Consider the following 27,753-nt stretch of genomic DNA (forward strand, 5'->3'; position numbering starts at 1 on the left):
GCTGGTGCGTTTGCGCCGCCTGTCTTGAAAGTGAGGTGAAGAAGAGTTTACTTTCAGAGTTCAAGGTTTGGTTTCGGTGTTCGTGTGGACTAAAGGGTTTTGTCGAGGCAGAAAGCCCATTTTCACGGAGCCAAGATGCTGAACATGTGGAAGGTTAGGGAGTTCGTTGACAAAGCGTAAGTATCTCCCGACCACATGACGTTTATTCCTTGTTTTTGTGCCTGTAGGTTGTTACCTGTTTGAAAGAGACACGTACCCAAAACTTTGACGTCACGTCACTGGTACAAGTTAGCTAGCCTGTATGCTACTAGCGAGCTAGTTAGCTGACTTTGAAAAAACACCGTTTGTCTTAACTATGAGTGTCCCTTCTTTGCCACAGTCATTTCCCCTCGTCTTTCCGTTAGTGTGGGATAACATTTGCACTGTTACTGAATCACTTTAGTTTGTTGTTTGTGCGGTTTCTCCGACAGTGCAAGCTAACTGACTTAGCTGACAAGCTAGCTAATTATCTAGCCTACTGGCTAGGTAGCTAGCTGACAAGGCTAGCCAGCTAAGCTAGTTTGACAGCTCCTGGGCTGAATAACCAGCGGAGTGTGTTATCTACATGTTATTGCACACAAACTTGCTACTGTTGCTTGAATCCCGCTGTCTGGAAATGTATTTAAAGCTTCTTTACTATTAGAAACGCGTTACTAACCGGTATGATTGTTATGACACTTGTAGCTAACTTGCACTTAATGTTACAGTCGCAATACTGTAAATTAAACCTCTGAAGTCCAGGAGACTTTGGTCCAAATTTGTCAACTTCCTATGCATTCATTTCTGTCTCTGTTTAGCATCTTTCAGTCTGTCCTTACATCACATGCATGGCTCCTTTTTCTCGACACAAACTCAGTCAGATTTTTCATTTTATTTTAATTAACAAAGGATAAAGCTGCCAGGAACCCAACATACAAACAAAAGACACAGGTGTCCTTGGAAATGTATAATTTTTCCTCTTTTTTTAAATTTTATTTTTTACTATTTATACACATAAAAACAGCAAAAAATAATAATAAATAATAAAACTACTGAACAGTCTATTTGCATGTAAATTCTAGAAACATAAATGGACGCTGTGTGAAAGCTCCTATAATTGCATGTTCAACTGGCTTTCTCAGCCAGTCTACATATGATATAAAAATGAAGGTATTACTGTAAATAAAACAATGTTCAGTGTATTTTCAATAAATAGATGGACTCCAGAGGGTTAAGTCAGATAAAGTTGCTGGATTACTTAACAGACATATTTTTATTTTGGTTGTAGATACTAGACTGCTTTTCAAGTAGAACTAGTCAGACAATACTTCTGTCTAAATGCCTGGTGTGTTACCTCAAAGCCCTTTTTGTTGCAATTTCTTTAAACAGTTGCTTATGTTTGTCATACCATTACACATGGTAAAGCTGTGTTAACTAAGTTATTTTATTACCATGTTTTACACTAAGAACAGCAAGGTAAACAACAGTGCCACAGCATAGCACTTATTAATCAGTGACCAGTGATCCTGCAGTGTTTTGCAACTTGTTGGTGGATGTCCAGCTGCTTGCTTAAGTTCAAGGATTTGATTATTTAAGTTCAACTGGACACACCAGTTACTGTTTATCTTTCCAGCAGGTTTAGATTTGAATTAGGAGTGAGAGTTTGCCACATCAGTCCAAGCCTTTATGGCTAGCAGCAGTAATTTAGTACCTGAAAGCATCTACCAACCAGCACTGTACTTAAGCCAACACCTTGGGGATAGTGTGTCTTTTGTTCTGCTTCGGACTCTGGTTTACTTGTAGCTGCTGACTAAATATGAGCATGCTGTCTTGTACTGTAGGGTTGTGGTAGACTATTGCACAATTTCTCCTCCCTTCAAAGCTTTAATGGCTAATTTTGCAGACCCAGACAATACAGTTTTCTGAGGTCTATCCAACAAGGCATTCCTGCTGCATGCACTTGTCTCCCTGGAGTGTGACCTCTTGAAACATGTGTTGCTTTCATGAGAAAGAGGGGGACAGACCAAGAGTGAGAGACAAGGGAAGGTTTGAGTTTCAAAGATTAAAGCAGTGGGAGTTTCCATGTTAATTTTCCCTTTGGTTTCTTTGAAATCAAGGGTGATAAAAGAGCTTGCGTTTCGTAACATTCAGTATTTTTTTTTATTGTATTGAGTCAAATTATAACTGAAATGTCACCAAATTGTGAATCATGCATGCCAACTGTGCAGCATAACGCAACATTTCCTGTTGTATGATTAAGGTGAAGTTTTTGCTGAGGCAGAGCATGCAGTGACATTTCTCATCCTGTTTCAAATAGATCTTGCTGTGAATGTAGGCAACAAGAATTATATAAAGAATAAGATACATTTGGGTTATTGAGTAACTGACAACAAAGAAACTTTTCTGACATGCAATACTACAGCAGCAACGGAAATCTGTGTGATAGTGTGTCACAGTGAGAGAGTATCACAACTTCCGTTTTATCTGGCAGATAGGACAGAGGCCACCACTATGAAGAGATAAGATGTATCACTATATCATATCCTCTTGTGTTTTGCCTGTCATTCATGCAGACATGAAGTGTTTTGCAGTATCTGTAGCAGAGCTAAAGAGACTCGGCATACGTGCAGTTAGTAACAAAGCACAAAGTAATCAGGAAGACTCCTCAAAACCAAATGAAACCTAATACCCCTGTCCAACTTTGAACTGATTTTATTCAGTTTTGAAAATTAGCCTGGCATGGTCATTTATTTAAAATAATTTTGCTGGCATAGATTTAAATTTACAAAAGAACGTATGCTATCAGAGTGGCTACAGATTGCAGGAGTAATGCAAACTTTCTCTGTAACCACAGAAAGGGTGTATCTGCGCCTGTCAATGCTGCTCTTTCAGGCTCTGTACATTTTATTGCTGATGTGGCAGTAGTGAGGGAGGGATGAGGAGGTGCAGGGTTCAAATGTTTTGCCTCACTATGTTTTGGCTAAAGCTATGATAGGGTTCACTTAATTATTTGGAGTAAGATGCCTGTTTTTTTTTTCTTTTTTACAAATCAGAAGTCTTGTAAGAAACACTCCTTCTTTAAGCTCCGAGACCAAAAATGAAAATCTAACGAGGCCTCTCTGGCCATGGAAACAGTTTTGGCTAGGCTTTGTACTACACATATTCCTAGGTCAATGTTGACATGCTGCTCACCATGCAGGAAGCACTGCAAGAATTGGCCAAATAACCAGTTTTGTAATTATTGCTGAATATATATATATAACATATAACATATTTATTAAATCCCTTTCACAAATCAGAAATTGCCCAAAAGAGACTTAATTTCTCCTACAAAGGCATCCCAGTCAAGCAAAATAAAATGGTTGTTGTGAAGGGACAATAATTCAGCATAAATGAGCCCACATCCTTTTATATGTCTAGATTTTTTTCCTTCTTCTTAACAGTTTTTATTAACACCTGTTAATGATATTTATCCTATACAGAGTGCACCAAGAGAACATACTGTGGATCTACTAACAAAAGTTTTTGTTCATGTAGTACAAATGAATAGATGTAGGCCAATGATTGGTTTGCCTTTGTGTGTTGTGTCATAATGATTCTGAATATGTTGCAGTGTCAGTTTCTTATCATTTGCGTTTCCGTTTTTTGTAGTTAGTTTGTTAGAATGTGAACAAACAGGAGCTCACCCACAGTGAGCACAGCCCTGTTTCACTCAGTGTCATTTGAGGTCTTATGTTTATATTAAATGCAGATTTGCATTTGCTTGTTAAGTCCCTTGTCTTTGGTTTTAACGGTTAGCTACAGTGCACACACACAAGCACTCCCTATTGTCCCATTTTCTATTTAGCCTCTAAACGGACAAGGGCATGGGTGTGGCTGTAATAAGAGTACCTTTCATCTGTTATTATCCATGTTGTTTGTTTTCCCATGAAGGCCTCATATTTTGAACTGAAATGCCATGTAGAATACTTCACAAAGACATGATTATTAACCCTCTAAACACCAAGTATTATCAGGGTGTTTTTATCCCTCTCACATTTTAGTCACTGTGGCTTTGTTTTTAACTGCAATTATATAAGTCCTGAAATTATGGAAACCACACAATCATGGCTAGAGGTTGGAAGAACTCAAAATGTATTTGAGCAGTCAAACACAGTAATAAATAAGGCCTAAAATATATATTTTTTAATTTTATTTCACAAAGCTCTGGGGAAAATAGAATCTATATAAAAAGTTTTCCAGGTTCCTGCAAGTGCTAATAACGCTAATATTGGACATGCTGTATGTTGAGCTATTTACATTTATATAAACTCCACTTAAAACCTATTTTGTCCTCTCCTCTCTGCTCTGTGTAAACAGAGTGTAAAATTTAATATTTTAACTTTTTAGTTTGTTTATTTTTGGAGATTTGAAACGAGAGAATAAAGTGATTTGGATGAAATATCATTATTCAAAGCTTATATTTTGATAATTTTGTGATGAAAGTGTTCATCCCAACATTATTCTTTCCAGAATGTCAGATATATGTGTTATGTTTTGGGCTATGATAAATTGTGTAATTTTGCAGGGTTTTGTTTGTGTGTCTGTTTCTTAAGAAAACATGCCTTCCAAACCCTGAAGTGGCTTGTGGTTTTCAGAAGGTTAATGTTTTTTTTTTTTTTATCCTATTGTAAAGAACCAACGTGGTGATGAACTATTCAGAGGTGGAGTCTAAAGTCCGAGAGGCCACTAATGACGACCCATGGGGACCATCAGGGCAGCTGATGAGTGAAATCAGCAGGTAAGAACAATGCATAGGGTTGTACAATGCATCCTTCTGAAATAATTTATAAGTCATTGCATTCTGTTTTTATGTTTTGTGTTTCACAGCACCCAACTTTTTTGGAATCAAGGTTGTACATAAAACTAAAGCGTATAAAGATTATCTCAAAGGCATTTTTAACTGCAAGAACTGGAACATTTTTCAGGGAATTCACCTTCATTTCGACCATAGTAATGTATTTTAAGCTTTGGTTTTTCTGCCCAGCCCACAAAAGTCTCCATTTCCAAGGTAGTATTTTTCTGCCAGCCAGAAATGACTGTACCACTGTTGGAAGTTCTGAACACAAGCTTTACAACTGCTACAACATGTACAGCGTTCATTCAAACGGCTGCAATCAGCTTAAAATTATTCAGGCAGAGATAGTCATTTTGTCTGTTATTGAAATTTAAATGTTATCAGCTCATGTAGCCGACAGGAGACAGTGTGAAACCAAACTGAGACTAAAACTTATCTTAACACATTGCTGAAAGGGGACCAGAAACAAAAAACACTGGAGATCATTGTTACTTTAGAAATAGTCCTGACCTTAGGGTGTTTTCTACTTTCTGGACTGCTTTCCCTCCTTAGCACATCTCTTTCTCTACATTTATTCAGACAATACAGTAGTGGTAAATTATAGACAACCTCAACCTGCAAAGTGACATATTTGGATGGCACTTTTCCGATTGTTTTATTTGGTCCAATTTGCTTCTTCTTGCAGTCCTTGGGATACAGGGGATACAAAAACACAAATGTAACATGCAGTTCCTGAAATACTTCCTGAGTTAATTCCTGTGGCTCGATAGCACAAGGGAGTCTCTGGTCAAATGCTATAAACTGAGCTATGGTAATTTAAACTTTTGTCACAATGTCTCCTTCTCTCTTCTTCTGCACTCAGAGCCACCTTCATGTATGAGCAGTTCCCAGAGGTGATGAACATGCTCTGGGCCCGCATGCTGAGGGACAACAAGAAGAACTGGCGGAGAGTCTACAAGGTCTGCCACTGTACTGTTGCAACATCCCACAAACACACATGCTTATTTATGATAGGCTTGAAGGGCAAAGCAACAAATACAGTTTGATTTAACCTAATGCTTAGGACCAAACCCAAATCAAACCAATGTGGGTTTAGTTTTAACTCAAGTCAAGCTGGAACCCTTTTAAACTGAGCTGTCTCTTAACTTTAACGTCAAATTATGGGCTTATTACTTACAGGCTGGAAAAATACTTTTTTACATAATTCACAAAAACAGTTGGTGTTGAAAAGAAACAGATGCCCCACATTAACATCCCATGGAAAAGTTCAGATGAATAAAATCATACCATGCATAAGACTAAACACTTTTTTGCTGTGTTGTGTGTGTGTTTCTCAGTCCTTGCTGCTGCTGGCCCATCTAATCAGGAATGGATCAGAGAGGGTTGTTACCAGTGCCAGAGAACATCTGTATGACCTGAGATCATTAGAAAGTTACCACTTTGTAGGTAAGGTATTGTTCTGGTCTTTTCCCTGCTGTGTTTATTTGGTCCTTCATACCATTTTTTCTTTGCATGTTGGAGTAGTACCTAAGAAAACTTGCCTAACAAAATAACACTTTTCTTTTTTCATATTTTGCTTTGATTAGGTGAAACACTGTCCACACCACAGCATTGTGGTGTTTAGTGTTTACTAACAATAGCTGCAGTGTTAAGTGTTCAGCTGTAATAAAGGGACGGAGGCCCTAAGCACTGCTTAGTCCACAAACTCTTAAACCACACACACACACACACACACACACACGCACACACACACACACACACACACACACACACACACACACACACACACACACACTGCCCTAAAGCTGCTTTCACTCTTCCCGACCATGTGTGTATTTGAGGTGCACTAAACAAAATGAAATATATATATATATATAATATATATATATATATATACACACACAACAAGTTGCTAATTTAATAATTACATGAATGTCTGTTTTTCTGCGTCTCCACATCACTGTCTCTAGATGAGAATGGGAAGGACCAAGGTGTGAATGTGCGGCACAAAGTGAAGGAGATGGTGGAGTTTGTCCAGGATGATGACCGGCTCAGGGAAGAACGGAAAAAGTCAAAGAAGATTAAAGACAAATACATCGGGGTATCATCAGACAGCATGGGATACCGGAGTTACTGTAAGTTCTCAGCTGAGTAATATAAACGTTCTTGTGATCAATTAAAAACCTTTGAGATTTAACTAAATATAGTCCTTTGTTCCCCTTCTATCTATCTTACCTACATGAATTCCACCTCCAGCTGGGGATAAGTACGACTCCAGCGGGGAAAGCCGGGGAAAGTGGGATGACGACTGGGAGAGGAATAAAGGGCAGTTTCCCTTCAGCGAGAAATTGGGAGAGATCAGCGACAAAATCGGCAGCACCATTGATGATACCATAAGCAGATTTAGGAAGAAGGATAGAGACGACTCACCAGATCGATTTAGGTTGGATACAGATAAATATATATACCTTTTTTTTTTTTTTTTAACTGCCACAACCATGCCAATGTTCCGAATATGAACAAAAGGGGAAGCCCCTACCAGCTAATGTTTGAACAGAAAACTGAAACTGGTTTCACTCTCAGTCAATTTTGTAATAGTGTGAAAGAGAGAGTTCAGATTTTCGAAGTGAGGCGCATGAGGTATTTATTTGTAGTCAATGTATTGACTATAGTAGATGGCCACTACGCTCCCAGTTTGGAAAACTGTAATTTAGCCTTGCAGAACATGAGATTTGCTGGTCGAATGTTGCCTCTGTAAGTCAATAGCACAAACAAACCTAAAAACTGAAGCAGCAGCAGTACAGCTAATAATGGGATTTAATTTTGAATTTGACAAGTCAAACCTTTCAATAATGTGAGTATACCTGTAAAGTTAATGGTTAAAAGTGTATATAGTAGCTAACAACAAGGCTTCATCCATAACACACATTAAATCTTTGTCCTTTTTGTTCCTTGATGGATATAGCATGTATAAAGAAAATCATATCTGCTTACTCACATAACTGGTTGGCTTACCGGAGATGTTATTGTCTCAATAGTGACAACGAGGAGGACCGAGGTCGCTCGTCTCACAATGGCCAGTCAGGAAAAGAATTCAAAGATGAAGAGGAGACTGTAACCACCAAGAGTGTACACATAGTCCAAGCAACAGAGACCACGGCGACACGGAAGAGAGGAGCCCCGTCTAAGAAAGTAGACTTAGGGGCCGCAGCTCACTACACAGGAGATGGCAGCCCAGGCACCACCACCAAACAGGTAGCAAGAGCACATATGATAAGATAAAACTTTGGTGATGTACGTATAGTTATGGCTTATCTTTTTGTAAATGTGCTTTATTCCAGCCTCAGCCAGCAGCTCCCCAGCCTTCCAGTACCAACCTCGCTGACCTACTAATGGTGGACACAACACAGAGTCAGCCTGCTGCCACAGGTAAAATGTCACTTACTTCAAGAAATACCCTGACATTTTGTGAACTGCAAATAGTTGCTGTCTTACCAGAAGTGGGCTGACAAGATCTGGAACAATATTTGTGCTGAAAACACAGAAACGCAACTGCATCTAGACATGTTCAGCATAGTTTAGCACCTCAGGGAAGAAGCTAGTCTCAGTCTGCCCAAATGGGAAAACTATGCTTTCCAATCGCCCTAGTATGTTTTATTTACTTGTTGTATATTCTTAACAAGCTGGGAACCAGTAAATCCAGGAATAACCTTTTTGTTCAGTGTTAGAACAGTGTAAAAAGCAGGCAACTCCACAGTGACTGCAGGACTAGACTCTGCAGTGACAGTGCCCAGCTGCTGATGTTGCTTCAGATTTTGGGGACAGCAGGGGGAGGGAGTTGATGTATAGGAACTAAGTGCACCAGATGTTTTTGGAGCAGTCCCTGGTGAATGGAGAGGGCGGGAGAGCTGAACAGATGTTTGGTCTTCTCCACCTATCCACTGCCACCACCCCTCCCCTCCCTCCTACACTTCTGACACTGAAGGAATGCTAACTATGGTAGAATGACACCTGGAGCTCGCATGTTTAAAATTGATGTGTTTATGTGTATATCTCAATGCAGACCTGATGAGTGGATTTGCTGACTTCTCCTCACCTGCTGCCTCCGTCGGCCTCTCCTCAGCATCCGGTTGGTTTCAAGATTATTATTTTTTTGTTAGTGTGTGCATGTGTGTGCTGTGCTGTTGCAGCCTTACTGCTAGAATATTCAGAGATGCTGGGAGGAAGCCCTGGCCATATGGAGCCTGCTACCTGCTCTGCATAACAAGAACAGACACACATCAACTCCTGTTATGGATGACAAGGAGACAGGGACAGAGGAAGAAGTTGGTGGGGGTGGAGAGATTGAGAGGAAGGATGGAGACAACAAGCAGGGCCAGTTCAATGAAAATTTAAAATGTGGCACCAGTGGTCAATGTGAATGCCCTGGATAAACTGAGACTGGCCTCGCTGAAGATTCAGCTGTTTACTTTTAGTTGCTATGACAGGTTCAAATTTGCTTGAGTGATTTTTGTTTGCAGCATCTTGCAATTATTTACACAGCTCACAATACAAACAGCACTGTTTGGATGGCAAATAAAGAAATTCATTCAACTGTCTTTTTTCTCTCCCTTGTTGCAGCAGCACCTTCCTCGAGCAGTAATGGAGACTTTGGAGAGTGGAATGCCTTCCCTGGAGGTCAGATGCCAGCATCTGCTCAGACTGTTGACACCAGCGCAAACGACCTTTTTGGAGCCATGACAGCTCCCCCCGCCCCCGCTCCCGCCCCTGCCCCAGTCTCAGCTTCAGGGTCTGGTCCTGCCTCAGCAGACCTGTTTGACTTGATGGGGCCAACTCAGTCCCTCACCTCCTCCCAGAGCCTCAACTTTAGCATGAGCAGCACACAGAGCATGAGCACCACGGTCCTGCCCCAGTCTATGTCACAGGTATGCATGACTGCACTCATACACACATGCATCCTTTTTTAAATAATTTATTAATGTACATATCATTACACGACTCATGAAGGGGTCTTAAATTATACAGGTGCAAACAAAATACACTTTTATTATTTCAGTTTTGATTGATACAGAATGAGACTGATACATTTTAGGGCTATATTTTTTTGAATCATAGATACATGCATATTTTAACTTTTTTTTAAATATGTCATATACTTTTGATAGAAATAATTATATACAACTTTTTCTGTGAATAATTCTCTATTTAATGTAATTGTCATCCCTGACAGTATTTAGATTAAAGAGAAAAGAAAAACAAGCAACATAAAATGGCTACTGTAAAACCCTCCCACCTCACCCCACAAACCTAACATCCTAGTAATAGTAATAGTAGAAAGAAAAAATACAGATGATATTACAAGTGAAAAAAGTAATGAACTAAAACTAAAAGTAATGAAAAAATAGGTTGGTTCAGGGAATATCTTTCTGTATCATCATCCATCTCACATTGTTTCATTGAAACTGTTAGCTGGATTCCTAAACAGGTCATTTATTATCTCCATTTTATAGATTTGGTTACCTTTGTCCTTTCTCCATTTCCTTAGTTGTGGTGCCTCTGGTTTCAGCTTTGAATATATTTACAGCCCATTATCAGTATCGGCTAAGGGAATTGCTCTCTGCTTCCTGATAGACATTCTACCGTCATCAATTTCAGATATTGCTAAAAGACAACCTTACCTAGCAAGTTGTTTGATGCTGTTTTTTATATTCTTGTAGCCACAGGCTTGTTGACTTGGCCTTGGATGTCAAATATGAGTACTATGAGTAATATTCTGGCATGTACATGCACACAGATAACCTTTTAACCATTTTATGCACATGTATGATTCGGGAACTACAGTAATGTCAAAACAATTAAAGAAATTAGTGGCGTTCCAGTACAAAAATTTAAAGATTTCACACATTTCCTCCAGCCTTACACAGCAGACAGTACGCCTGCCTGTGTGATAAAGACATACCTCATGTGATTGAAAGATGGAGGACAAGCATGATGGTAGAGGGTTAACATGCAGCCTCACCAGATGCTCATCTCCCCCAGAGACCGCCCACTAACCACCCACTCCTCCTGTTACTGACACACAGAATGAGAAGAATCAGTTTTGAGTTACAAAAACATTAAAAACGCAACAAAAGCCTGTGTATGTCGACTGTATTTCCATGTTAAAAGGTTGCTGACCTAAAAAAAAAAAACCTTCATTCTCACTGAAAAGACGCCCACTGCTTCCCTTTCACTCTAGTTAGTTTACATTGTGTGTTTTAATGAGCTCAGAAAGACAGTAGCAGATTTCTCTGACGGAATCGAGGTTAAGTGGGGGTTTAAAGGCCTTGAATCATGTGAAGGAACTGTGTCTTTTTATCATTTATCTTATCACTGTACAGTGTATTTCTGCAATTCAGTTAGTATGAGCTCTTTCTCTAACATTGTGTTTGTGTGCGTCTTTGTCGTTGCCAGCCCCTACAGAACATTGGGGGTCCTTTACAACCACAGTCTCTGCAGCCCCTCCAGCCTGTGGCCTCTCAAGGTGCTGGAGCCAAAGCAGCCATTCCTTCCACCTGGTCAGACCCCTCAGTTAACATCAGCCTGGACTTCCTGGGCCCGGGCGCGCAGCCACCCAAGCAAAGCCAGCCCAGCCTCAACACCCTCCAACACGGTGAGATGAATGGTAGATCTGGCACGAGTGGTGACACTGTAGGCCAGGCTCTCCTTCAAAGCACCCCATAAATCAAGTGGGATTTTAAAATTTGCTACTCTTATTAATTGCATTTGTTCTGTCATTCCCAGGCAACCAGGTACCTGCCAACATGCTCTCCCAGGGATTTACCGGCATGAGCCTTGGACCTACAACAGTCAGAGCGCCTGTTAATCCTATGATGCAGCCTGGTGCTGGCATGGGAATGGGCATGGCGATGGGGATGGGGATGACCCCCAACCAGAGCATGATGGGGATGGGCATGAACATGGGGATGCCCCAGGGAGGTATGACCATGGGGATGCCCAATGCCATGGGAATGGGGATGGGAATGAACCCTGGCATGGTCCAACAGCCCAAACACGATGCCTTTGCTGACTTCGGCAACTTTGGAAAGTGATAGAGCTGGAGAGAAAAGATAATCTGGTGGAGTGGTATAGGTCTCTCACTCTCTCCGTCCGTTGGTGAAGGATTGTTATGAGCTGCAAACAAAGAGTACTTGAATAATGTCATCTATCACAATACCAACACCCTGCAATCTCATTTTTTTAAAGAAATGCTGTGTAGTGATATGGATCTAAATGAATGTGTGTTTGTGTTGAGTTTGAACCAATGATCTGTCTGATCTTGGGTGATGGTCAGACACGCACTGATGACAGTGTGCCTCGTTGGTTACTTGTGAGAAGAATGAAGAGTGTGCCACCAAGAGAATGTCAGGGGGATTTGCTTTATAACCTCAATCAAGTGAAATCACCAGAATAGCAAAAAATTATATCTGTAGCTACGTAATTTTTTTTTTTTTTTGAGATGCATTCTCAGTAACTTTACTGAATGATAAGTTTAAATAACATGATCAGCCATTTTTAACTTTCTAATGTACATTTAAGAATGTCAGGTTACCTCTTTTTTGTCATTGCTTTTCCTTTTGACCTGTAAATAGAAATCTGGAGCCCTTACAGATAAGTTATGAAGTTCCTATATGAGAGGCAGTGGCAGTGTGGAGAGTTTTATCATACAGACCAAATCTGATACGAATCAAGACCCATCACCAAGCACATTGACACCTTCTCTTTGTACATAAGTGTTCTGAAACACTCCAGATGTGGCCCGCTACAGTTAAAGCAACGAATGAGTGTTTAGGGTGAAATCTAATAACTAATTTGAGGAGTTTCTCCTTCAACAGACCATCATTTGTGGCCTTTCTTATTGCTATATATCTATATATTTTACTTATGAAGAATATTATAATCAGTTTGCATCCAAATGAGATAATCAGTAGGTAGAAAAAGCCTCATTCAGGGGTTGTGGGATCTTTATTACAGCACAGAGTGCCTGAAAGACCTTTGCCTTTTCTCTTAAGTTAACCTCTTGAAGGAAACAATGTGACTGTGCAGTGTTGACGACAGAGCTTCTGTACCATGTACAAAACATCTGTTTGTACTAATGCCTCAAGCCAAGCGTACTGTCTGTACAGATATCAGATGCAATTGTACAAATATTTCACTGTTTTGCTTGTCCCATGCACACTTTTGTGGTTCCTCTTTATTCAGGTCAGTTAAACTTCAGAGCTCAGAAAAACACCCGAGATGAATATTGAGCTTGACTTAATTTCAGCACCTCAAGTGTTGATACAGACTGTTATTAAGATTCTTCATCCATGTGTTGACTGTTAAATGTTCACCAGTGTATCTTGGTAAATGCTGCCCTCTCTCCTTCCATCTTTATTATCGTTACACATTAAAAACAGCGATCTTGAACTGTTTGTGACACGGTCATCAGTAAAAGTCTGCATGTTTCACAACTTACCAGGGAGATTGTGAGAGGAAGCACTTTTACCAGTTGGGATGCAGTTTGTGTATGTTATGGTGGTCGGATAAGGATGTGTCGTGGGTTAATGCATTATGAACAATTGAATTCATAAAACTGATATGTTAGATGGACAGAACTTTGCTTTTCAGTGGTTCAAGTGCCTGCCGGTGGTTGCCTCCTGACCCCTGTAATGAGCGATAAGTAAATCACAGCTACCTGACATTTTTGGTGTGTCAATGATTAGATAAATAATTCACTGACCAGAGAAGAAGGCAGTGGATTGTGCTGCCCCGTGAGGATTAGAGTTTGTGCTCTCCTGCTCTCCCAAGGGCTCAAGAGGCTGAGCACACTAACACATAGTAGCCTTGCGTCGGAGTCTGAAGCATTAAAATGACCAAAATCTGTTTGCTGTTTTTTTTTCTTTTCTAAAATATATCAATAGAGGTTATTTTATTCATTTTGTTTTCTACTTCAAATTGTTCTGATCTTCTCTTAAATGGGATTGTTACTGAAACACTAGCATATGCAAATGAAAATCCTTTGAGAAAATGAAATTTTGCATTATTCCCATTTTGATTTGATTTACACATCGATTCTTTATCTACAACATTAAACAGTTGATTGAAATTTGTTAATGGCGTGTGTTATTTGGTGTGCTGTGTCATTAGCCTCATTCAAAAGAGCTTCAAGCAGCATAAGTGAAGCCACTCTGAAATTACATTTAGTTAATGCGAGTTTGTTAACTTTATTGTTTGACGTAATAAAGAAAGGCTTTGGAAAAGTTCACATTTTAAGAAGCAAATGAAGGTAATATAAATAATAAATGCAAATCAGCTGATGAGTGCTCGATACAAGTGCATCACAGTGCACATAATATACAGCAGCAGACACTAGATCACATTCAAGGTATATGTAACATTTCTACATTAGAATGTAAAAAAAATACATCTGTTTTATATATTTTGTTGAGTTGTGTACTTACATTATCCCAAAATGTTTACAATATTTTAAAACCCAGAGAAATCTATTGTGAGTAAGGTAATTCGGTTGCTTGTTAATGGTGCTATACCCCCCTTTATCCATGTGGCAGTATAGTCCTATATTAACTTTTTATCCAGTTTTAAGCCACATTTTTATGATACACTATTTAGAATTTGGTTGTTGATAACTATGTAGGACAACTAGCATTTTGGTCATGAGTCTCTCTTCAGGTATCTGAGAAACAAGCTGAAGTCCACCAAACAGAATTGGACAAACACCAATTTTTAACTTGAAACTGCTTCATTCAGAGCTTTTACCAGCAGGCCTGTTTGTTTTGGAGAGGAAGAGACCTCTGCGGATAATTCTGCACCTGGTAAAAACCTCCTGAAGGCATCCTCACAGAGAGAAGCTGACTACAAAGATAATCCTACACTACTTTGTCTTTTGAAAAATTACAAATTGTGCGTTTAAGGCATTAAGGGCAGACTACAGAGGAAACCACAAACTGAAATAAGGCAATATCTGACAATTATTGTAACAAGTGCAGAGGTTGAACATACGTTAAACTGAATACTTTCATATTCTATGAATTATTTGAACAAAAAAACTATTAGTTGTATTTAGATAATTGCTGATACTGTGTCCTTTAATATCCATTCAACTGATGAAATGTACAGTTTGCCCTAACGAGACGGATGGCCTGATTACTCTGATGTAATACACTCAAGAGAAAGAGTGTGGAGGCTAATTGTGGCCCATCTCTTCACCATCAGTGCTGTGCCCTTCTCATATTATATCAAGGTTTGTTGGAACACACTGGTGTGACAAACACAACTAAAACACTGCTTGCATTAAACAATTGACCCCATTTTCACTCTCTGGAGAGGAAGACTGTTAAATGGGCTACACTAATAATATATATATGAAATGTAACAGTATATAGATGAACAACAGCTCAGGTGCTGCTGGAATTTGTCCCATTTATGGCATAAAAATATATAGAAAAGAAGGTCAATTAAACTCTGCAGTTGAATTAGGAAAAAAACTAAAATACGACGCTCAAGACTGGGAAACATAGCAACATACAGTCATTGTGTGCCACTCATCATCTAAAAGTAACCTCTGCCATTTAAAACAAAAAAAAAAGCAACATCTTTACAACTTCCATGAGATGCAGTAAATTGTGCTTTTATGGGTAATGTGCCCATTAAAGAGTAAAAGCAATCTGAGACGTCAAGACAAATGACAGCTTTTGAGTGCCATCTGCAATCTCTAGCTTCACAAACTCAATTATTCATAATGCATTTATGAAGTCCGCTGAGACTGCGCTGTCATTCCTGTTCAAACTAACAGGGAAAAGCAACATAGAGGGACAAGCTCTTTGAGATGACAATAGCCTCACAGATGGCAGTAATGTGTTTATGCTGCCACCTGCTGGGTAATAACCAGAACACAAACTCATTTAATAACGCTGAGCATAGGTGTGTCAAAATAAATCTTCTTTAGTGCCTGTCAGACAAAAGGAAACAAGACAAGAAATAGCTATAATTATTACTGAGAAGCTTTTATTCCTCAAAATCAAGACAATTTCTCTGGTGGGCAGAGAAAACCCTCCATATCAATATGATATAACAATCTTCCTTGTTTGATTCATCTGAATCTAATTAAGTCACATCTGTGGCAGCTTATCTACAGTATTTCACAACAATCACTACAGAAGTTCAGTGTAAAATAAAGTTGAATAGACTGTTTAAGCCCGCCTTTGTTTCATCCATAAACACCAAACAGAAGACAAGAATCAGAGTGGCTGTGGGTTAACCAGGAGGACGTTCTCACCCCGGATGAAAAGCTGGTTGATGTGACGTGTGTGGACCTTGCCGTACTTCGGGGAGTCTTTCTTACGACAGACCTGTGGACCCTGGGCCTTCTGTGAGACTTTGGGTTTATCCGGTTTGATTCTAACACTGTCTGACAGTTTGGACTCCGTCCTGCTGTCCCTTCTCTCACTAGCAGGGTGAGCAGGCAGGTTTTTTGGAGTACTTTTTGGGTTTGGAGGCTGATGCTTGCTGGCTGTTGGCTGTGCTTCGTGTTTCTTTGCTGGCTCATCTCCTCCTGGACTCTCCTGGAGCTTTAGCTTCTCAAAGAGCTGCACAGAGATTCAGTCATATTAATATTAGTGGATTAAAGTTAGAGCTTGAAATTCTGATCGTGAAGAAATTAAACCCCGTGTTGATCGTTTCTATGGTTGGCATTTTGGCAGTAGCCGTTCAACAAATTGCTTAATTGCCTCTCCATCTATTAACCATTAGTTCCTTTTTACATGGCTTGTTCAAGGTGGGAATGTTGGGCCGCGATTCCACCATAGTTTTCTGTTTAAAAGATAAACACAGAACGGGATAGAAGCTGATAAGCCAACAGCAGAGATAGAAACAAAGCCAAATCGATGTCTGTGTGTAAAGGGGACACAGTCACGTCCTTGTTTGCTCCTGGAATGCCAACATGCTATCTAAAATACACACCAGGGCAGAATAATGCAGCTGTTGTTATGTTCAGTGTAAAAAACAAAGCTGTAATGGTTCTAATCTTCTTTACAGCACTATTGCTTATGGGTTAAACAATATACATTTTTAATAAATCAAAAAATCAAACCAGGATGTAGAGGTAGGGGAAAAATCGATACAGCATAGTATCGCAATATTTTGCGTGGCAATATAATATCGATTCATGGCCGCCAAGTATCAATATTTAGCGTTTATTTAGCATCAGTATTTTCCGCTGTAGCGGGCTCAATATACTGATGAAACTGGTATCATATGAAACTAGATCTAAGGAATCTATAGGCACCATAGATATCGTGTCTGGAAGTTACTAAATAACGCTGCAAAGTTAGGCTTTTTTTATATTTCATTCAAAAAAATTGAGAGCAGTGAAGCTTAAAGTTGAGAAAAGTTTGAGAAAATGCTGCAGTTTTTGTCATCCATACAAGTTTGATATCAGTTCAGTTCAGTTTGACTGAATACTCTGTTGGTCAGTCTGTGGGTTTGACTCTCATTGTGGAGAAATAAAAAGACTGAAGTGAGATGAATAGACTGGGAATTTTCTCTTATTTGACGAAACAATTCTTGATTGAATTTTATTTTGTGGACACAAAATGCAGTTGAACAGTTAAATTGTAATATATTGTATCACAATACTCACCATACCGAAAAATGCTTAAAATCGCAATAATATTGTATCGTCACTCAAATATCAGGATAAAATTGTATCGTGGGACCTCTGCTGATTCACACCTCTATCAGGATGGGAGTCATCTTATAGACTGTAACTTTAACTATTAGAGAAATATATAGAGAAATATATTTCAGTCAGATATACATTATAAACTAGTGCCTACCCGTGAAATGGTGAGGGCCTTTTCATGGTAGAATGCTTCTCCAAGCAGAGGCTCTCTGTAGGTCTCATCTACATCCACCATTGCCTGACAGAGAGAAATAAAATACAGTGAAGATAAAGACTTCAGATTACAGGTATGTTGTGGATAATTTGAGATTCACCATATTGCAGCTGTCATGTGAGAATGTCATGTTGATGAGGAAACATGAGTGTGGGAGCTCACCATGTTCCAGAACTTGTCGAAGGCCACGATGAAGCCAGAGCACACTCCCCTCAGTCCCTTGAAGGTCCTGATGTGAACTTTGACCCTTATCCTCTCCTCAACACATCGGTACAGCTCCCCCAATGGACTGCCTTTACACACTGAAGACACATGAGAAACAGGTTACAAAACTTCCTCTGTAGCCAATAAATTATAGTAGGAAACACAAAGAATTCTGGGGGAGAAGGCTAAACATTATTACTAACATTACTAATATATTTTCACTTTTTAAATTGCATAAGGAACATCTCTGGTCCCATCATCTGATATAAGGACTCACTACTGTTTTTCTCAGTTTCATGCATTGTAAAATGGATATCTTTGAGTTTTGGGCTGTTGGCTTGAAAGAATAAGCAATTCAAAAAAATCACATTGACATCTGAATACTGGTTATGGGGATTTTAAATTAATATCTCATATTTATCTACTTTTACTCATTAAATATTAATATCAGTAAGTTAGAATAAAGAACAACAACAATATAAAAAATAACCATTAATTACATCCCTATAATTAACAATACTAATGTGTGTATTTTATGCCTTCCCAGCTTCATGTTTATAACTTTTCATCAGTTAAACTACAGGTGAAAAAAAGTTAAAAGATCCTGCAAGTCGTTATAATCTTATAATATAATAATATACTAATATACTATGGTATTGTTTCGATATACCATAGTATTTCAAAATTGATTCATTAGAATTGCAAAATTATAAGTGTCTGCAGCATCAAAATACTTAATTCAGAATTATATTTTGCCTTTCACAAATATTGCATCCTGCGATTTGGAATAATACATATTGCGATTTCGATTTTTTTTTTTTAATGATTCATTTTATGGCCCTGTGCAACTCCTCAGCAGTAGTTGCAGATTCCCTGTGAGAGCATGTTAACAAACCTATCCTGATAACGATACCAACCGACTTAATAACCAGTGATTGAATGTAACTAAGTACATATACTCAAGTACTGCACATAAGTACAATTTTGAAGAAACTTGTACTTTACTTGAGTACTTCTATTTTTTGTAACTTTATACTTCTACTCCACTACATTTTGAGGTAAATACTGTACTTTTTATTCCACTACATAAAATTGACAGCTTTAGTTGCTTTTCAGGTCGAGATTTACCATAAAAAATACTTCTTCTTTTTTTTTCAATTTAAAGTGATTAGACATTTTTTTAATAGTTAAACCTCATAACAGTTTTAAAGTAGGTAAAATGAACCCTGTCTGTACAAAATTAAAACGCTACTCACATAATTCAATACAAATAATCTAATAATATGTTTATAATATATGAAACAATCTGAGTGGGTCCATTCTACATAACGAGTACTTTTTCTTCTGATACTATAAGTACATTTTGATGCTGATACTTTTGTACTTTTACTTAAGTAAGTTTTGAATACAGGACTAATAACACAGTGTGGTATTGGTACTTTTACTCAAGTAAGAGATCTGAATACTTTTTCCACCACTGTTAATAACACTGAAAATCCCCTCTAGAGAACTCTGTGTTAGTAGTTGTTATATTGTCACACTGTTAAAATAATCACCTAAGTCATTTTTTGTCAACATTGGTTTCCTAAATCATCTCCTCATGACGCCGGCCACCTATGGTAAAATCTCCTACATCCTCAGTTGATAAGATCATGAGATTTTACCCCTTTAAGATAATGGCCTATGTCAAGTGTGTGAATTAAGCGGATTTATTATGCCTACGTCAAAATAAAATGTGACTTAGGCATTTTTTTGAACATGCCTTTGTGACTTAAGCAAGATATGGTAACACTTTATTTTGAAGGTCTCTACATAAGAGTGCCATAAACGTGACATGGGATGTATCATGAACATTAATGACACTTTGAAGTAACATTAATGCTCATGATACTTGTCATGTCATGTTTCTGACAGGCTTGTGTGGCTCTTGTGTAGACACCTTCAAAATAAAGTGTTACTATATCTTGCTTAAGTCACAAAGGCATGTTCAAAAAAATGCCTTAGAAAGTATTTCTCTTAAGTTACATAATTTACACACAGTGTTATTACTATGCCAATAGCCATCCTTTGTTACATCCCTTTTGAGTGAAATCATCAATAAGTGGCATATATTACACTTTTGGTGAAGTTTTTTGTGTTTCCTGCAAAACTTGGAAAAAAAATGAGTTAGGCGAATATTTTTAACAGGGTGACGATATTGAACCTACAGGGCATCCTCGTCAGGACATTTTTCTGGGGCTTCTGCCTCCGTCTCCTCGGGGTGCCGCTGCTCTCCCCCTCCTGCACCGGGTTGTTCACCATGAGCTTCTTCAGCCTCTCGATGCGCTCCGGGTCCGCCACCCCTTTCATCGCCTTCTGCCGCCTTTTCTCCACATTCTCCGGCTTGGCTCTGCCGCGGCCGCCCTTCAAGAAGCTCTCGTACGCTGCAACATTGTTGAAGCATTTGACATTTGGGAAAGGAAGCGGCGGCACCGTCGGAGAGTACAAGGCCAAGAGAGGGTCAAAGTTATCAGAGCAGACGTCTATTTTATCTGCGTCATCGCCCCCGGTTTTACTGCCCGCCTCCGGTTTAGGCTCCGGTGCTGCTGGGGTACTCGAACAGGCTGCAGTTACCGTTTCTTTGCTGTCAGACTTTACACTTTTTCTTTCCCTCTCCTCCATGTTTGAAACAGCCGCAGATGAGCACACGGTGAAGCGAAGAATCCTGGGAAAGTTGTTGCTTTTGGTTGAGGCTGAGCCCTCACTCTGCACCTATTTCAACACACCGTAAACACCATAAACTAAAGTGCGTCAGTGATTTGGTGCTTTTCAATACCGTGTGGTGGTCACATTTTAATTTTTAAAATTTTTAGTTATGATCTATTTGTCTATTTAACACATTTCCCCGGAAAACAGTCTCGCTTTAAACTGGACTACAAGTTTTGTAAGACGCGTTTCTGGCGCCTTTTACTCACACACGATCTTTGGTTGCACTCTCCTTCCTCTACCACATGATGGCGCTAAGACACAGATTATGTCTGTTGCCTCCATGTAATGTGCATATTTTAATGGCTTAGCCAATGCAGCAGAACAAAAAACAATTTGTTTATTTTAAAGATATTTTTAAAGCAGGTTGGACGAACGCGCTAATTGATTTTTTAATAGTTGTTTGACATTTTATATTCTGTGCTCCGGAACCTATGTTCGCACTTTCTGTTTCACCACTACGACAGTGTTCATCGACGGACTGTACACAAACCAATGTGCGTTGAATGAGCTAAGAACCGGGATAGATATAGATATCATAGCTTTATTATCCTGCTAAATTAAATATTGGTCTTTGTGTAACTAACGAAAAAGCTATTAACTATCGCATGAAGTAAACTGGTTTCCAAGAAGTAGCTAACTCTGATAACTTTAAGTGCATTAGGCTAACAACAACAACACTCTTTACATCCAAGTGTAAGTAATAACTGATGTAATAGTTGGGCTGATGAACATGTAGCATTAATGTGCCTCGTCATTAGTTGAATCTCGTGTTTAATAGGCTTTTATGTCAGTAAAATCTTTTTGGGTAGGTGGATAGGCCAGTTAATACCAGCACCAGGGTCAATAACATCACAAAGTTTATGTGCTGTCATTTAAGGGAGAGAAACTATCATGATTTACAGGGTGAATCTATCATGACTTGTTTACTTGGTAATTCATTTTACTATTCACTGTTAAGTACTTAATCAGCTGCATGTTTACCACGAGACAGTTTTAGTGGATATTATGTGAATTCTCTGAACTCAAGGAGCAATCACTGCGAACATGCACACAGCAGCAGCAGAAGAACACATATTGCAGCCCTAAGGAGAGTGTTTATGTGCCCAGGATGTGGTCTTACCAACATAATGGATGGTTTTTAATGCATCTTACTGACACTAGGGTTTAAACTCAAAACAAGATTTTGTATCAGCAGTATTGATACTTTTGATCATGATTTCCCCACCCCTATTTGTGGAATTACTTTGGCTTTATATTTTGCTGTGTAGCAGTATATAATGGTTTGTTATATATAATGCATGTTGCTTTTTCCTTTCAGGGGTACCCTTATGCTGATTGGAAAGGCCTGCACATTTGGTGGACGTATCAGGTCTTGTGTCATCAAACCTCTGGCCTGTTTTTTTACTAGTTCTAACAGAATGGCTAAAAGCAAGTTTGAGTATGTCCGCAACTTTGAAACAGATGACACTTGTCTCCGAAATTGCTACATTGTTGTGAGATTGGATGGGCGCAACTTCCACAAGTGAGTTTCCTCTTCAGGCTTAACATATGTCATCTGAGGACACGAGTGATGATGAAAATCAATGTAATGATTCATTCTTCTGTTGTTTTGAGTTGCTTCATGCATTTTGTTTCAGGTTTGCAGAGCAGCACCACTTTGCAAAGCCCAACGATAACAGGGCTCTGAGTCTGATGACCCGGAGCGCACGCTCTGTCATGGAAGAACTCGAGGATATTGTCGTTGCTTACGGTCAAAGTGACGAGTTCAGCTTTGTTTTTAAGAGGACCTCCAGCTGGTTTAAGAGGAGAGCCAGGTACTGAGGTTTAATCCACACCGCCAAAACGTCATTCCCACACAAGCTTTTCACACTTTTGACTTTATATTCCCTCTTTCTCCTCTGGCAGTAAGCTCATGACCCACGTGGCCTCCCAGTTCTCCTCCTCATATGTGTTTTACTGGAAGGAGTTTTTTGGGGAGGAGCCCCTTTTGTACCCCCCAGGCTTTGATGGACGTGTGGTCCTGTATCCTAGCAACCGCAATCTCAAAGACTACCTCAGCTGGAGACAGGCAGACTGTGAGTTGTAACTGTTTGACAAAATCACGCATTTGACTTCTGGATGAAAAAGGGTAAAAAATGTCTCACTTTACATCTTTGTGTCTTTCAGGTCACATTAATAATTTGTACAACACAGTGTTTTGGACTTTAGTACAGAAGGGGGGACTGACCACGACCCAGGCAGAGGATCGCTTAAAGGTGAGAGCAAACATAGTCTGAAATCATTAATCATTATGCATTTGTGTGTACGTGTATAGACGCGTGTTAAAACATCATTATATTATAATCATATCAAATGGAAATACAACTACGTTTTTTCAGATTTTTTAAAAGTACATTGGCGTGTCATCGCGGTGAATTTCATGTACTCGCCATGAACAGGAAGTTGCTCTAACTTGAACATACATTGTCCAATCTGACCCAGATTTGTCATGTGTGCCCAGAGTCCAGGCCTGAATACATTTAAATGTCAATATTGACGCATCATCATAGCTTTAATTTAATTTCTATGAACAACTAATTAAGACAACAGTCAGATAATTAAAAAAAAAAAACACTGCATATCAAGAGGTCATAAAGCCTTAATGTAATTTGCATAAGGTCTTTTTTATTTTAAATAAATATATCACTATATCAAAAAAGAAAATACAACGTGAACATAAGACAGTAAGTTAGGTTTCTGTCCAATATGAATATAATTATCAAGTAATTGTTTCAGGCATTTATCAGAAAACAGAGACAAGCAATCTTTACCAAAATATGTTTTCTCTGTTTCATATAATTGTAATAAAAGACTTCTGTGAGCAAAATGGCTAAACAAACTAATCAAGCTAAAGATAAGAATTAAGGGTCTGATAAGGTTTCATATGTATAGTTAATTTACGGTTTTATTATCTGTGTTTCAATTTAAAAGCCTCTGTATCCATTTTTTGTGATTAGAAGAACTCCTGTAAGCTTTAGACTTAGACAGACTTTATTGTCATTCAGTTATACATAAAAATATCCACATTGAACAAAATTCTGTTGCATTGGCTCACAGGGATTGTACTCTAAGAATATATTTATATATATAATATATAAGAATATTTATATTGCACAGAAGTGTAGCAGGAGAAAGTGTTTTGTACATAGACATAAAAAAATATCAAAAATATCAAAACGAGTCCACAGTGCTCATTTAATTCTATAACAGTATTTTTTATTTATGTAACGAAGAAGTCATGGTTGTGTATGTCGGGGGAATGCTGTTGTAAACACAGCTGTGTCTGCATTTCACTGTCCCATTTTTATTGTATGTGTATTCATATGGTCACCACATTATTTACTTTTGGTTTATTCTGGTTGGAGATGAACACATGCCACTGTCACCGACTAGCACAGCTGCTCTCTGGAAGTCCCTTCTTCCTCTGGTGGGCTGAGAGGGGAAACTCGAAGTTGAAGTGATGACAGCTGACGAGTTATGAAAATGTTCATTCTGACTGCTTGTTTGAGCAACATGAGTCATTTACAGTTAGTCAAACCGCCATACTGCCTAGTTCCTTTTAACACTTTAACACATATATTCTGGGGGTAAATTCTTAAGTAAAAAATGACAAAGTTCCTTATAGACACAGCATCTGTGGGTTTCCTTATTTAAACAACAAAACAATAATAGAAGCAGTGGGTGGTGTGGTCATTTTAAAGCGGTTGTTGCTGACTAGGACTTTTCAGTGAGGCATATTTTATGAGCGGATTTCTGTATAGGCACATTTTTGTAATGTTTACGTACATATGTCTAACTGCGCTCTGTCTCCTTGCAGGGAACATTAGCTGCAGACAAAAATGAGATCCTGTTCTCTGAGTTTGATATCAACTACAACAATGAATCTGCCCTCCACAGAAAAGGCACCACTCTCATCTGGGTCAAGGTGAGCTGTGGACAAGTGGGAAGAGTCTGGGCAACTATTACAGAGAAATTAATGTAGATGACTCTTACTCTGTTAGATTTGTTTGTTTTCAATGTATGAAGAAGGGTTTAAAATGCTTCACTCTAGCCACTTCTGCCTCATGACTCATCTACGGCTGATTTAGTCACGTCTGCAGCTGATATCTGACAGAATCATCTATCTGCTTCAGCTTCTGCCATGCCTTTCTTCCTGTATGGTCGACAAATATCTGACAAAAAAACTTGAAAAAATTCAAATGAAGACTGCACACTTTTCTCCTGCAGTTAAGATGATAATTTATTGGATCATGGATTACTAACACACAACATTTTAAGTCAGGATATCTGTGTGCAGCAGTTATCAAATCAGGAGCCACAGCATACATTTTAACATTGTCCAATTAGTTTACACTCATCATACTCGACATCAACTACACGTTCACATTAAACCACCACAATAATTATCAAGGTAAGTATCTTAGCAAATCCTGAGAAATGTTTAAAAAATATCATATCATGAAAAACAGTTAAATGCAGATATCAAAAAACATTTTAGATCCATTATTAACCTAGTCCAGTAAATCATCCACATCATCATCATCATCATCATCATTACGACCTCTTTAAATCAAATATAGTATTTTGGAGGATCCAAACACTGGTTTACGTGTACACAGAGTTACCAGAGTGAGAGAATAAACGGGAGGATTCATCCTTTAGATCAAATGCTTCTCAAAAGAGAGGCGTTAAGGATATCTTTAAATATAATTTAAACACACTTCCACCATCTAGTTTGAATGTGGAGTTTAACCCTTTGACTTTTCTTATAATCTGAAGGATGACCTGCACCTGTCTGTGTGATGTAACTGCCATGTTTTTGTTGGAAATATACCTCACAAAGGCCATATGATAAAATTCAAATGATTGATTTGAAATGTGATGAATATTAGAAAGGCGAACTTGGTTAACTCACTGATGAGCAATGTGTGAATGGGTGAAGGTTGACTGTTGAATGTGAGTGTCTGAGATATTTCTAATCAGCTTAAATGTATTATATTCCATTTTAGGATGTAAGCTGCTGACTGCACACATTTTATACAAACTTTAAGAAAACAGCTGAAGATGCCCAATATGATAACAACATGTATCGATGTTGGCCAAATGTCTCAATAAATTACAATATCATAGAAAAGTTTATTTATGTCAGTAATTCAATTCAAAAAGTGGAAATAACATATTATATAGATCCATTACACACAGAATCAAACATTTCATGTCTTAATTTAATTTCTTCTTATTATGGCTTACATTTAGTGAAGACCTAAGATTCAGTGTCTCAAACTATTACAAAAGACCAATTTTAAAAAGTATGTTTAATATGGAAATGTTGGCCTTCTGTAAAAAAAAAAAAAAAAAAAAAAGTATGTCCATCTAGATACACTCAATACTTGGTTGGGGCTGTTTGACTTGAACTACTGGACTTTTCCATCATATTCTAATGTATTGAGATGCACCTGTAAGCTGCTGACTGCACACAATTAACAAACACTTTAAGAAAACAGCTCAATGTGATGACAACATATATCATTTTGCCCAGTCAGCCAGTCAACATCATAGACAACTTTCATTTTGGAACTATTTTTCCATGATGGGACGCCTTAATTTGACGCTCATACAGCGGTAGTTAAATGTCTCAATGTTTCCAAATCAAATCAAAATTACCTTATTTTTCCCCGAGGGTAAATTCAGTGAGTCTGGTAGAATCTCTGTTAGAATGAGACAGCCTGATGGCTGTAGGAGAGAAGGATGTTTTGAATCTCTCCATCCTGCAACAGAGAGAGAGGAGCCGTCCACTGCTGTTTTTTTGGTCCATAAAGGTTTTGTGTAGCAGATGATCTGGGTATTTCAGGATGGCCTGGAACATCTTGACAGTGCCTGTCTCCACCACCTCCTCCAGTGTGTCCAACCTGGCTCCAACCACAGAACCAGCTCTTTAGACCAGTCTGTCCAACCACCTTGCATTTCTGTGCAGCATAAAACAACACACTACCACCACAGACTGATAAAACATCTGCAGCATCTCACTACAGATGTCCAGAGATCTGAACTTCCTTAAGGAAAAGAGGCGGCTCTGCCCCTTTTTGTAGAGAGCATCAGTGTTTAGGGACCAGTCCAACTTATTATCCAGGTATACACCTAGATACTGGGGGTTCTTTGCGTCACTATTTCTTGGTGCAGTGACTTCCTGAAGTCTGGAAACTGACTGAATCTTTAGACCAGGCATGTCCAAACCCTTGTTCCAGAAAGGGCCATATGGCTGCAGATTTTCCTTTCAACTAAGCAGAAGCACAACAGGTACGAGTCAATTAATCAACTGATCTCAGTGTTCAAACAGCTGATCAGTTGAATCAGGTGTGTTCTTGATTGGTTGCAACAACAAAAATCTGCAGGAACATGGCCCCTTATGGAATAGTTTGGATATACCTGCTTTAGACAGATAACAAACAGTCCGTTGTCTTTTAATTGCACTAATCACATTCCTCATTCATTGTGTCCAGCGAGCTGAAGTCATCACCAAACCCATTAAGCGTCCAAACGAAGAGGAGAAGGTCGTGACTAAGAGTCGCATGAGGAGGAGCGTGGAGGCCCACCACTGCGACATTATAGGAGAGCAGTTCTGGGAGGAACACCAAGACATCCTGGAGGATGACAACTGCTAACAGCTAATACTGAACTTAGTGTGTCCAGAACGGTTGAAGTGGACCCATTCAGGCAGTGGACAGATGACAGAGCAGCTTGATGCTGACTGATGTACATGAACGACACTTCCCATGAAGCTCAGTGGCCTCGTATCTATTGAAAGAGCATTTTCTGCCACCGTGATGATTGACTTTGTACCATTACTCTCTCACAGCCGGAACATATCTGTATATCCTATATTAAACGTCTATCATAATGTTCCCTCAGAGTAGGATGTTTTCTGCTTAATTTGATGATGAAGCCTGTCATGTCTAAAGGGAAGCAGATGAT

The 27,753-nt window shown here is 38.8% G+C and overlaps 3 protein-coding genes across 6 annotated transcripts; 2 read left to right on the forward strand and 1 right to left on the reverse strand.

Annotated features, from left to right (window-relative positions):
• Positions 1–20: 20 nt before the first annotated feature.
• clint1a (clathrin interactor 1a) lies at positions 21–13,982 on the forward strand. Of its 2 annotated transcripts, none has more exons than XM_059346707.1 (12): positions 21–176; positions 4,694–4,798; positions 5,718–5,814; positions 6,193–6,301; positions 6,826–6,990; positions 7,112–7,298; positions 7,894–8,110; positions 8,197–8,284; positions 8,919–8,984; positions 9,476–9,780; positions 11,309–11,507; positions 11,639–13,982. In XM_059346707.1, exons 1-12 carry the CDS (start codon positions 136–138, stop codon positions 11,944–11,946), a joined length of 1,887 nt encoding a protein of 628 aa, XP_059202690.1. In that variant the 5' UTR covers positions 21–135; the 3' UTR covers positions 11,947–13,982. The 2 variants fall into 2 exon arrangements, with proteins under 2 accessions (XP_059202690.1, XP_059202691.1); XM_059346708.1 differs by having other exon boundaries at positions 9,479–9,780.
• A 1,897-nt stretch (positions 13,983–15,879) lies between these two features.
• On the reverse strand, positions 15,880–20,695 carry lsm11 (LSM11, U7 small nuclear RNA associated). Its single transcript, XM_059346744.1, has 4 exons — positions 20,202–20,695; positions 17,953–18,092; positions 17,731–17,814; positions 15,880–16,482 (listed from the first exon to the last, which is right to left on the reverse strand). The coding sequence occupies exons 1-4, from the start codon at positions 20,653–20,655 to the stop codon at positions 16,135–16,137; spliced, it is 1,026 nt and encodes a 341-aa protein (XP_059202727.1). The 5' UTR covers positions 20,656–20,695; the 3' UTR covers positions 15,880–16,134.
• A 180-nt stretch (positions 20,696–20,875) lies between these two features.
• On the forward strand, positions 20,876–27,684 carry thg1l (tRNA-histidine guanylyltransferase 1-like). 3 transcript variants are annotated; one of them, XM_059346745.1, is made up of 7 exons: positions 20,876–21,236; positions 22,061–22,264; positions 22,380–22,556; positions 22,648–22,817; positions 22,909–22,997; positions 24,599–24,706; positions 27,282–27,684. In XM_059346745.1, coding segments are annotated over exons 1-7 (912 nt in total). In that variant the 5' UTR covers positions 20,876–21,234; the 3' UTR covers positions 27,444–27,684. The 3 variants fall into 3 exon arrangements, with proteins under 3 accessions (XP_059202728.1, XP_059202729.1, XP_059202730.1); XM_059346746.1 differs by lacking the exon at positions 20,876–21,236 and adding an exon at positions 21,243–21,435; XM_059346747.1 differs by lacking the exon at positions 20,876–21,236 and adding an exon at positions 21,243–21,433 and having other exon boundaries at positions 22,151–22,264.
• The last annotated feature ends 69 nt before the right edge of the window (positions 27,685–27,753 follow it).

Source organism: Centropristis striata, chromosome 12, assembly GCF_030273125.1.
Source record: "Centropristis striata isolate RG_2023a ecotype Rhode Island chromosome 12, C.striata_1.0, whole genome shotgun sequence".
NCBI classification, from domain to species: domain Eukaryota; kingdom Metazoa; phylum Chordata; class Actinopteri; order Perciformes; family Serranidae; genus Centropristis; species Centropristis striata.

Excerpts from the sequence above, each read along its gene's own strand:
- clint1a (XM_059346707.1), top strand. The coding sequence starts at position 136 with ATGCTGAACATGTGGAAGGTTAGGGAGTTCGTTGACAAAGC. Across the intron at positions 6,302-6,825 it reads AGAAAGTTACCACTTTGTAG|ATGAGAATGGGAAGGACCAA; the intron begins GTAAGGTATTGT and ends CACTGTCTCTAG. Across the intron at positions 9,781-11,308 it reads TGCCCCAGTCTATGTCACAG|CCCCTACAGAACATTGGGGG; the intron begins GTATGCATGACT and ends TGTCGTTGCCAG.
- lsm11 (XM_059346744.1), bottom strand. The coding sequence starts at position 20,655 with ATGGAGGAGAGGGAAAGAAAAAGTGTAAAGTCTGACAGCAAAGAAACG. Across the intron at positions 18,093-20,201 it reads TGTCCTGACGAGGATGCCCT|TGTGTAAAGGCAGTCCATTG; the intron begins GTAGGTTCAATA and ends ATGTGTCTTCAG. Across the intron at positions 17,815-17,952 it reads TCGACAAGTTCTGGAACATG|GCAATGGTGGATGTAGATGA; the intron begins GTGAGCTCCCAC and ends TCTCTCTGTCAG.
- thg1l (XM_059346745.1), top strand. Across the intron at positions 22,265-22,379 it reads GATGGGCGCAACTTCCACAA|GTTTGCAGAGCAGCACCACT; the intron begins GTGAGTTTCCTC and ends ATTTTGTTTCAG. Across the intron at positions 22,998-24,598 it reads AGGCAGAGGATCGCTTAAAG|GGAACATTAGCTGCAGACAA; the intron begins GTGAGAGCAAAC and ends GTCTCCTTGCAG.